The sequence below is a fragment of the Montipora capricornis genome, chromosome 9 (assembly GCF_036669925.1).
Source record: "Montipora capricornis isolate CH-2021 chromosome 9, ASM3666992v2, whole genome shotgun sequence".
In the NCBI taxonomy this organism is placed as follows: domain Eukaryota; kingdom Metazoa; phylum Cnidaria; class Anthozoa; order Scleractinia; family Acroporidae; genus Montipora; species Montipora capricornis.
Window position 1 is genome coordinate 15,535,717 of NC_090891.1, and position 11,905 is coordinate 15,547,621.

The window sequence follows — 11,905 nt, forward strand, 5'->3', positions numbered from 1 at the left end:
AGTGCAAGAAGCCGTGCAAAAAGAGTGATATCGTTCCTTAATTTGCTAGTGCCAAGATCTAAGAACAACGTGTTCAATGATATATATTTTCTAATATATATATAAACACATTAATATTTAAGTGAAATTCAGGCAACTTAAATCACTTTATCCTGCATGTAGCTAAATTTTGATCAAGAGTTGTCCCCCAACATCATTATTTATAATCAATAGGTTTAAAAAAAACAAAGGAAATTAATGGGAATCAAACAATAATTATTTAGGTTGGAATCATTTGAACATTTAACTTTGAAGTACAACAGTTACAGAGTAAATTGACTACTGGGTTCAAATATACAGATTTGATCCAGTCAGTCAGGGAGCAGGGGTGGCGCAGTGGGGAGAGCACTCATCTCCCACCAATGTGGTCTGGATTCAATTCCCAACCTCTGGGTCATATGTGGGTTGAGTTTGTTGGTTCTCTTCTCTGCTCCGAAAGGTTTTTCTCCGGGTGCTCCGGTTTCCCCCCTCCGCGAAAAACATATTTGATTTGATTTGATTTGAGTTAATTTCATTAGTTTCCCCAGTTAGTGCTCTAGCGCTAAATCCATCGGCACTTATATCAAGTTTTAATCAAGTGTCGTAAACCAAACCAAAGTAATTACCTATCAAAAAGAACGGAGACAATCCAGTAAACCAATCAAAACTCGAAGTAATTACACGTTGTCCACACAAAGCGCAGGAAAATGTGCGCGCGCGAGCCACAATTGGTTTGGGTTTCATTTCTGCATTGGTTGAAAAAGTCGCACGAGAACTTTGAACCAATCACTGCAATTCGCTACTTACTTTCGATACTCCATTGAAAACCGCTTTAAGTAAAGTTGTTGTTATCATTATTATTATTACAAGTTGATAAAAACCAAGAGATTATTCATAATCTCTTGTAAAAACATAATTCGTAGGCATCAGACAAGATTGGTACCATTAGGCAGGCTTTTAGCTGCAAAACATGTGAAAATAATTTATTAACAGTACAGTATATGTGATCATTTATTTTTAGTAATAGGTGCTAATTTCAAGGTTGTTTACTTAGGTAATATAATATAATATATCAATAGAGGAGGGGGGGGGGGGGACCTTAGTATTTTCGGTTTTGGTCATTTTTTTGGCCGGTTTGTCGGTTTTTGTACCGAAAAACGTCGCTTTTTCAGTTTTTTTTTTGTCTCTTACGGTTTCGGGTTTTCCCTTCTTTTAGCATTTGGTTTTCGGTTTTCGGCCCTAGTATCCAATTTGCCTGTTCGGTTTCTGGTTTCTGGTTTCCTCAAGCGAGAGCGCGTGCCGCGGGAGTTCTCAAAAAGACGTCAAGTCAAGGATTATTTTTTCACCACAGTAAATGTCACGCTAAGTTCCCGATGACCACCAAAAAGGTAACAAACTGTGCAATTTAATGTTAAACCATTTTACAGTCAAGTCGACTGAATGCTGCAAGATTTCAATCGAATCTCTGAATTCACGTCTAAATTCTCAAACTGATTCTTGATTTTCGATTGTAGTTTTCAGAGCTATAGGATACCTTTTTGTGATTGCGAAATCCCTAATTTTAACAGAGACTTGAAGATATGCCTGATTCACAAATATCATCCACATGCAGTAAATTTACACAATTTAGTCCGTATCCTCCAGATGCCACTAATGTATCAGATCGATTAAGGTTTTGGAAATCCGGGTCTGTAAACTTTCGGTTTTCGGCTTTAATCGAAATTTAATTGGGTTTTTCGGTTTTGGGCGAAGTTTTGTGCGGTTTTTCGGTTTTTAATAGACCCCAATGCCCCCCCTCATAGGGCTTAGAACAAGTATTATCACTCGGATGTATTTAACCCTTTCAGCCCCGATAGTGCCAAATGGCACTTATAGATTTTACTCTGTCTAACGCCAGACGATTTTACTCGTCAGTGGGGAACCCCTCGGGGCTTAAAGGGTTAACAACATTTAATTCAGTGCAACTTGATCCCTGTCATCATCTCCTGTCAACCGACCTCCTTTTAAAGCCAGACATTCAGTCCTCACTCTCTCATCTTAAAAATTTGATCGTGTAGTTGAGGCATTTTACAGCGAAATGACAAGCACAGATAGCTTCAAACCATTGTACTTCTTTTCTTTCAATGTGATGTCGCTTAAATCTAGAATTTCCATTTCATGATTCAACGCCTCGTGGAAGAGATCAGTTTGGCTTGGTCCACCATTTTGAAAAAGAAACGAGCCTGCGCAGAATGACCGGAAGTCCGGATGATCGTGCACCGTTGAATTGGAACCTCATACACCTTATTCCAAAATGGCCGCCATTTAGATATTCTTTTGTTTTTATTGGAATTAGACCTTGATGCCTCGTTCAAGGCAAAATATTCTTTTGAATTTTCAGCTCAAGAAGGAGGCATCAAGGGCTAATTTGAATAAAAACAAAAGAATATATAAATGACGGCCATTTTGGAATAAGGTCTATTGGAACGGAAGACCTTAGACGGCAATGGCCAGAACCAGGCTGCTTACAAGCGGTTTTCGTTGAAACAATGGTTTGCTGAGGGTTTTTCCCATTGGAACCAGCCAGAACTTGCCAGAGCCGTAAGTTAGAAAACTGTAACAGGTTATTAAGTCTCCCTCTTTAAATAAAGATAAAACAAACAAACAAACAAGAGCTCTCGATCCTTGGCGCAGGCCAAGAGGATCGCAGCTCTCGGAACGAATATGTCTCTTCCCTCCTTTTTCCGTACTCGTCAGCCCAGCGAATGCAAAAAGAAAAGAGACCACTTCTACCAGGGAAGCGGTCAAAAAATGTCATAACTCCTTTCCAATAATTGCAATATTATCGGAATACATATTTGTTATTCTTGATTTGATGAAATGTCCAAATAAAGGATTTTAATGTTGCTGGCAAAATAACTACAGCACATTTTATGCAACTACGCACAGGAAATACTATGAAAGTTGCATTTTTGAGGACTTCTCTTCCCTGCTTTCTTAATGTTTGCACGCATTGAAAACAAAGCGCAGTTAAGTGTTTGTTCGCTACTTATGTCGTGTGTATATGCATATTTCGACATATTCTTTTGCTCAAGTGTATCAGCCAATCACATTGAATACAAAGCGATGGTGTCACTTTAGCTCCGGAACAAATCAATCCGTCACTACTACAGCCAACAGAAGAGCGGACAATTCTCATACCTGAGTACAAAAGCTCCAGTTGATAACTATTCAGTATAGCTGTTGGACACTTCCCAAAATTGCAACGGAATGGGAAACTCGTTGAAGAATTTTTTGGCATGTTGCTTTAATTAGATATGATGTTTCGTTTCGTGAAGTATTCAAACAAACGTGACTCTGCAGCAAATGCAGTTAATCTAACCTCTTACCACATGAACGGAGAATCGGCTGCTTTATCACAACAACGGCCGCAAACTCAGGCTTCACAAAATAATAATCAGCCTTCTGTTAATGGCTCGTCTCGCCGATCAGAAATCCTTGGACCAACTGGTACTGTTCGAGGATTCAAAAACATCATCACACAACGGAAGGAGTTTTTAAGACTTAGTCTTGTTGGAGAAACTTTAGAGGTGAGAAGTTGTGCAGTGAATAGGTCATTTCAGATATAACTATCAGCTTCACTTGTTGTTAAATATTTATCTCCGCGAACTAGACCTGTGCGATAAGCGCGGAGTGTCAGCCGGCGATTTGCCGCGATTTTTTTCACGTTATTGTTGGTAAAATGCTTTCTTCGCAGGAAGACGAGGGAGGAAAAATAGTCGTTTACACAACATCCATGGGAGGAATTCGGCCCAAAATAGAAGAATGTGCTTTTATAAGGAAATTATTCGATAATCTGGGACTTAAAGTGGACGAACGAGATATATTTATGCACAAGGACTATCAATGTCAACTTGACAAACGCTTAGGCATTCAAAATGCCACAGTGCCACACGTATTCGTGAACGGAAACTCTTTAGGGGTAAGTTTGTAAAGTATTTAGTTTGTTTTAACTTTAATTGACATTTTCTCAAGTACAATTCTACGACTCCTGACTTTTGACGGTTGTGTGTCAAGGGCTGAATCATAACGAATTCCGCATGCATCACAAACAAAACAATTAGTTCAATGTCGTGGGAATTTTGGCCAAGTTAAGCCATTTTTTGTTTTTCAAATGTTTGAATCTTAAAAGTTATTCATGACCTTAAACTTGCTCAAGATCTGTTAATCCTCGAATAGCTACTCACCAGAACTCAGTAATTAAAATTGTTTAACTGACACTTTCAAGATCTTAATCGGTTGGACTAGGCGCAGGAGTTATTGAGGACAATAATGTACGAATATTTGAATACTAACGACCAAGACTGCCAAGCAATACAGAGGCACGCGTCATTGTGTGGAACCGTCAGTCGTCAGAAAAAAAGAACCAACGGAGAAGAAAGGACTTGCCGATCTTTTCAGTGGATTAAGTACCAAGTTGATCTTAAAATATTAAGTAGAAACTTCATGCTTGCATTATTTATGAGTGTACACCGTTTCCAAACAAATTTGCATAATTTCAGATCTTCTGTATTTCGCCTCATGCTCGTCGGTGATTCAGCCATCGTGCACATTGTTATTCCCAATAATCTTGGGCCTTCAGCGATCTCCCTGAAGTGGTTCAGTCATGCCTTCTCTCCTGTAATGCTGCTTATTTCAACGTAGAGTTTACGTCAACTCCTAAAAAAATACACATCTTAATTAAACGTTCGGTAATAAGACAAAAAAATTCGACTTCCTCGACAGCTGCATCCGCAGACATATTAATTTTCTTTACCAATAATACAAATAACTGAAATTGGGAACAATTACAACAAGAGTTTGCTCAACCCTTATTTTGAACAACCTGTAAATCATTAACTGAATTAAAATATTTAAAGCCGGTTCCAGCGTGTAAGTGTTAACTTGTCCCTGAAGATTTTTTCTAGGGAATTTTTCCCAAGCTCGTCACGAAGCATTTTCTTCTCAATTCCTAGATATCGCCCTTATTAAAATACTGACTATTAAGATATTTTCTGCTCATCTTCGAAAGACATGACATGCCTACAAAAAATATCGGACTGCACTTCACATTCGCGGTTATTTCATTGTCGCTTCAATTTCAGGGCGTTAAAGAACTCGAACATCTCAATGAATCTGGGGAACTCAAGATTTTACTGCAAGACTTTGAGGTAAGCTGTATATAAAATCAACCATTGCAAACCTGCATAATTGAATATATTAGATAGTCTAAAACTGAACGTGATGAACCGTGTAGATGCCAAGTTAAGGACGATGCGGCACACACAGCAGACATAGCCCCCAGTGCAGCCGCTTTTTTCAAGGATATTTTACACGAAAGGAAGTCAACATACGATAAACCAGTAAACGCGAAAAATAGAACTGGTAGCATTTTCATGGATAAACACCTTGCTATAGCTTTACTAAACGCCGTTTGTTTGATTTTACTCCTTTCCTATGTCATTAAAATAAATTAGACACTTTTGCCTTGGAGTCAATGAGCGCAACGTAAAAGGATTAAGGATTTTGAAGACTGGTCGGCTTCAGATGCACAAAACTCCAAGTAATTTGCATTTTAATCTGATCATTTTCCTTTCATTTTCTTCTCAGCGGCGAAATAGTGCTGTTTGTCAAAGCTGTGGTGGGTTTCGGTACATAAATTGCATCCAATGTCATGGAAGCAAGAGATCACGAAGAACAAGAATTTCCAGACAAATAAGCGTTCTGCGGTGTACCTCATGCAACGAAAACGGATTGCAGCGTTGTTCGGAATGTGGCAAAAGTTAACTGCCCGTCGCAGTACGAAGTATTATGCCTGAAATAACAGGGCCGGCCTCCTAGAACGTACGTCATGGTTGACGGCTCATTGTTGGCCCACACAATAGACAGTAAAGAGTCATTGTTCAACAAACTTTACGATTAGGATGGTTGTGTTATTGTGGAGATACAAAATAACCCTATGTCCTCTGTCAGTGTGTAACAAATTCAGTTACTTCACTGAGCAAACGTCACAGCTGGAATAAATAAAGCAATCATTTGTGCCTTGTTTTCATCAGAAACAATGTCCTAGCCTGTGTAGCTGGCGCGAAAGGCAAAATTCAGGGGCACCCAACGAGAACAAAGTTCAAAACCACTTAAACATAGCCTTGTTAAACGTATTTTGGTATTTAAACGGCAGATATAGGCATATTTTTATCCACTAAAAATTTTTCATCTGTTCGGATTTCGTAGCTGAAAATCTATTGATCCGAAAATTATAGGAATCAAAACTTACCTTTTCAAAAATTTCAGCCAGAAAAAAGGCTCCCGAAAATTCTAGGTAACCTTTTTAGGGTAAAATCCGTTAAAGATGTGCAATTATACTATTTTGTAGATGCTCGAAAATCCTAGGAGAGCAGGCAAGCAAGACATTTTACAACAAATGTACCGAAAATTCTAGATCTAAAATTGTGTTTCGAACAGATATTTTCCGAAAATTGACGTTGGGTACCCCTGAAAATTAGGGAGCCTTAAGCAATTCAAGGAACGAGAACGACACAAAACAATAGATTTAAAAATAATAATAATAGTTTTGCACGCCCCGCACGTGCGTTTCCCATTTTGATGCATTTTTTCCCGTTCTGTTCTCGTCCTGACAAGAGGGAGTTTAAGGCCCGAGCCAAACGTCGAACTTCACATGAGACGAACTAAATGATAGTTTGGGTCGATCCAAATTAATTTGGGTCGACCTAAAAAAAAAGTTGGGTCAAACGTCGAACTTAACGTCGAACCAAATGCAAAAGCTATTATCTCAGTCAGCGGGATTCCAGCAAAATGTCACAAATGAATACACGAAAGAAGTGTTTACATGCTTTGCAGTTCTAGAAAACGACGGTCCATATTGCGGAAAATGCTGATTTTCTAACAAATTCGGCGGAATGTTCATTCCTCAGTGACAACCCCGTCATTCCTTTCACGAAAACAATTCAACTGTTCGTTGGATTTTTGCAAATAAAGAGGCACGCATTTCGTGTTTACGAAAACACCCACTACAGATCTTCGCCGTCATTTACCGGCGTTGAGTTCGCTAACTTGCGGTGTTTATAATAGGTTGCCCAAAAAGAAAAAACACTGTTAACCCGTGCTCTGTTATAAATATTTTGATATCGAGGCCAGATATACATTATCATACAAATTTATAATTTATGAATTAAGTTCAACTCATGAAAAGTCCGGCGTTTGTTCCAGACTCGATCTTTACACGTTCTATCTGTCTGAGGCGGACAGATAGAACTTGTGGGTCGATCCAAATACAGTTCGTCGAACATAATTGAGTCAAACGTCGATTTTTTCAGGAACTTAATTGGTTCTATTAAGTTCGTCTTCATGTAAAGTTCGACGTTTGTCCTGGGCCTAAGAAACGACGACGGCTACGGCACGACAACGCCAAAACGCAGTAATGTTATTGGTTGAAAGAACCAAAATGATCGTGCTGCACGTGCGGCACGCATTTTTTAACATTTCTCTCGCGTACTCGTCAAAATTATTACGTGAAGTGACCAAACTTAAGGTTTTGACGACAACGTGGAAAAACTACTGTAACAGAGAATCTTTCAGTCCGCTTATTCTTTACCTAAAATCCATCCGTACCAATCCAGTTTTTGGGCACCTCGCCCCTATTTAGTAATATAAACATGCAAGATCCACGGAATAATCATGAAATACTTAGAATAGCTGAAACTTATATTTTGAAGTGACGTTTTCGTCGCTGTAGCCGTCGTGGTTTCTTAAATTAAACTCCCTAACGACGTGAAATGATCACATTTGAGGTGTTATTTGGAGGACGCGAGCATCTGACGATAATTTTTCAACTTTCTCTCCAGACATCGACACCATTCATACCAAATTTGTTTCTGGAATGTTGATACACACTTTCTATGCCGAACGACTTATTATAATAACGGGAAATAACATTTTTAGATATATAACGTTCTCGAAGCCGTCGTCGTCCTTGCTTAAGAGGGTTCGAAATATGTTCCGCTCTTAGATATAGTCAGGCTAATCATATCAAGACAAAGTTTCTCACATAATTTTTTCTTCAAAATACAGTTACCATGACAACGATATGAGGCATTTCTTTGAGCCTTCAAATTAGCTTAAATTGTCTTTTTGAAAAAAACGGGACGGTGAAATCTTCCAATACAGCGTTACCTCATAGTGTTAGAAATAATCTCTAAAATATTTAAAATTGAACAAAATCGTGAGCCAGTTTTACGGTAAAATATGCCTGCAATTTTTTTTCACCTATAATTTTTTATTAAATTTAAAGAAATAAATTTCAATCTTATTGCAGAGAACATGCACACAAACGCATTTACGCATTCGTCACCCTGTCATTCGAGTGTGCGCCCGCGTGGAACTACAATCAAACAAAAACGGATTTAAGTGACCGTTAAACAGTTTGTGCAAAATCTTCGTACAATAATAGTAAAGTATTCTCGTTTGTCTCACGATGTGGTCATTTGTGATGTAGATCGCGACGTTTCGACTGCATACTGCTAGTCTTCATCAGGCGATGAGGTCGACAGGTTACACGTCACATTTTAAGCAGGATGCTCCGCTGTGATTGCTTGGTTTTCAGCAGCTATGATTGGTGCATTTCGATCCTCGCTGTTTCGGTGTGTTGTTCCTTCGGCGGTCCGCTGTCGTACGGTTCTGCTGTTGTTGTGTTTCTTGATCGTGGACATCATGCTTCCGGAATTATTTCTATTCCACTATCCCTGTTGATGTTGTTAGGGTGAAGTCTTATGTGAATCGTATCTTTGTTGGAATCTGCATGGGGGTGGCAAACCCTAATATCAAAATATGCAGATCTTTGACGTTCAGAACCCTCTCGCGTGTACATCTAAGCAAGCGAGAGAAATCAAATCAAGTTAATTCATCTTAAATCATAGGGTGGTTTTTGAGGAGAGGGGAAAACCGGAGTCAGACCCGGAGGAAAACCTCTCAGAGCAGAGTAGAAAACCAACGAACTCAACACACATATGACGCCAGTCCGGGAATCGAACTCAGGCCACATTGGTGGGAAGCGAATGATTATCACCATTGCGCTATCCCTGTTCCCAACCTTTTTCGGAACACTGCTGCGCCACCGCTTTTTAATAATTTAGGATTTTATTTAGCGAAATTGAACTTTAAACTTAAGAACAGGAATCTTTCGTTTCCACTAGAAATTGCCGTTTTCTGTGAAAGCCTATAGCTATCGGTTAAATTCCCAAGCAATCCCACCCAAATTACAATGTTTCCTTTTTTAAAAATATATATAAGTTCAGCTTGCATTTATTCCCTTTACCAATATTTTTCTCGTTAACATTTTCTTTCCTGATAAAGCTGTAAATGGCTACTTCATCTTTGTCTTGTGAGACGCCTTACCGAAAGGGACTTCGTATCTTCAAGGTGGTTTTCTCTTTATAAAATTGGCGGATCGTGCTTTCACATTTGTCTATTTACTGGGACACAGGGGCTTACGGCTCATGACCACGAACGAGATTTCCAGCCTAGCGAGAGCTCCTAACTATAACGAAAAAGGTACCCTTTTTGGCCGGTTTAAAACTTGCTGTGACTACTGTAGCTAAGAAAAAAATACACCAACGAATGCGAAAAAGCGACGACGACGTGCGCCGACGGATTTTCATGGTTAAGAAATTTGAGTGTTTCTCATTTGCCTTAAAGGGGCAGTGCCACGCTACTTCAGTCAAACTTCAAAACACTAAAATACGTGTTTGCATCTTTCAAGACCAAAAAAAAAAAAAAGGTATAGTTTTGTTGCCAACAACAACTGACGTGCACTGAAGCTATTCTTTCTTATTTGCATCCACGGATGGAGAGGATGGAAATGGATTGAAACCGTTGAAAAACGTTTGGAGATGGTGTACACTGGAAGTCGCCAAAAATTAAATACAAATAGCTGTTCGTGAAATAAATATATTTGATATCTTGTCAGTGGGTTGTCAGGAATGTTGTACGTGTGAGCTTAAGTACAAATTTAGATTTTTACCCAGTTTTGACCTAAATACAGTAAATTTAGCATGACAGTGCCCCCGGGTTTAACTATGCAAACTCGGTTAAACCCCACCTTATTTGCTGACCAGCGGCTGTTTCGGGAACTGAGCTCGCACTCACCTCAAAAGATAAGTTATTTCGAATTATTCCAGTTTGTACAACATGCATATGGCCGAAGTATCCCAAAGCTGCATTGACAAAAACGGTCTTAAAGTCAAGACGCCGTTATTTTGCAGGATGTAAAAAAAAAAATTAAATGTGATGTGCAAGTAAAATGTCTGCCGCCGCATGTGGTGCCCGATCATTTCTCCAATTTAAAACCAAAGATGTGTTTTTGGGGTTGGCGATTGCGTGGCCGTCGTCTTTTCTCAAATTCCTTAGTATTGTTGACGAGCAGCGCCAAACAAACAGCTATGCGAGACTACTCGGCTAAGTCAATTTTCTGAGAGACACTTTCATTCCATCATATACTGTTTACTGCAAACAGAAAGAGGAAGAACGATATATACAGATAGTCTTGGATTCAAGCGATAGCAAATTGCCATTGCCCATCGAATGCACTGTCATTCAGATACACGTCAAGGATATAAGTAAGGTTGACAAGTAAATAACCACGCATTTCTGTTTCACAGTGCGATAGAAACTAGAAAGAAGTGCCCAGCTCTCATCTACTATTAAGGTGGCCGAACAAGGATTGCAAAAAAAATAAACATGGCTTCAATACAGCAAACATTTTATTTGCTCAATGCTTCCGCTATCTGTATTGTTTTTCCTCATAATTGAACAAAGTGTTTTGATGGTTTTAGTCTTTTATGAGAAATGTATGTCAGAAAAGGAAATGATGCAAAGAACTCCGCAATTCGTAAATTTTTTCTTTGTTTTCGAAAGAACCCAGTGAAATGCAGCGCATGCGTAGTAAGTTAAAAAATTGCGATTGAATGCGGAATAGCTTTCTCGGAAATACGCCTATTTCTCGAGAATCACTCGTTAGAATTTAACGAAATTTTGCCCGAAAAGACTTTAGGAAAGAAGTAACTGGTTTATTGAAAAAAAAATTGAACTTTAACAGAGGAGATTCCAGATTCCCTTCAACAAGGGATGATTAAAGATCTCTCTGTCAAATTATTATTAAAATAGTGTTAACTTGTGAGCATCGTTACAGGCTTGTTGCATGCAAATTATGAAGTAAATCTAACGACCAGATTTTCTGCAAATAAACAAAACCGATTTTAAAGGCCTGTTTATATTTATGAATGTTGCCATGGCAACGGTATATACGTCAGCTTAACTATCAAAAAAGCGAAGTTCATGTTGTTAACTTGCTTTCTACCATTCTTGGTGACCAAAGGATCGAGGGTTTTTTTACACTTCTGAATGGTGATTTAAAATACTAATACATAGGGCGTCAAAGCGTAACCTATGAACCAGTCTCTACTGAAATATTAATTCTTATTAGGAATAAACTAAACTAAAAACATAAAAAAAACTATTATAAAAACAGTCGTATTCTAGCAAAATCTATCGACCTAAAACCATTACATAAAAAGTCGTATTCTAGCGAAATCTATTAAACTATTATCCATATCTCTCGGGTGTTCTATCTTGTTGCAATTTTAAAGTTCCTTGCGATATTAAGGGTTCCTGATACCACTGCCTTTTGGACTCGCCTCAGGACAGAGTCTCCTCAAATCCAAAGAGCTGCTTGATACTAGATCTCACACTTGCGGAGCATTCTCCTAAGGCGTCAACCACAATGCACAATGTGTTGCTGTACACTGTACCCTGGCAACTGCTTGCTAAGCTCGTACCGCAGGGGAGCATATTTCAG

At 38.8% G+C, this 11,905-nt stretch overlaps 1 protein-coding gene across 1 annotated transcript; it reads left to right on the forward strand.

Moving 5' to 3' along the window:
* Positions 1–3,092: 3,092 nt before the first annotated feature.
* LOC138015364 (glutaredoxin domain-containing cysteine-rich protein 1-like) lies at positions 3,093–6,095 on the forward strand. The gene is made up of 4 exons (XM_068862370.1): positions 3,093–3,587; positions 3,755–3,979; positions 5,142–5,207; positions 5,647–6,095. The coding sequence occupies exons 1-4, from the start codon at positions 3,315–3,317 to the stop codon at positions 5,821–5,823; spliced, it is 741 nt and encodes a 246-aa protein (XP_068718471.1). The 5' UTR covers positions 3,093–3,314; the 3' UTR covers positions 5,824–6,095.
* Positions 6,096–11,905: the final 5,810 nt, after the last annotated feature.

Coding starts and splice junctions, on each gene's coding strand:
- LOC138015364 (XM_068862370.1), top strand. CDS start 3,315: ATGATGTTTCGTTTCGTGAAGTATTCAAACAAACGTGACTCTGCAGCA. Junction 3,588..3,754: donor TTGTTGGAGAAACTTTAGAG/GTGAGAAGTTGT, acceptor CTTTCTTCGCAG/GAAGACGAGGGAGGAAAAAT. Junction 3,980..5,141: donor TGAACGGAAACTCTTTAGGG/GTAAGTTTGTAA, acceptor CTTCAATTTCAG/GGCGTTAAAGAACTCGAACA.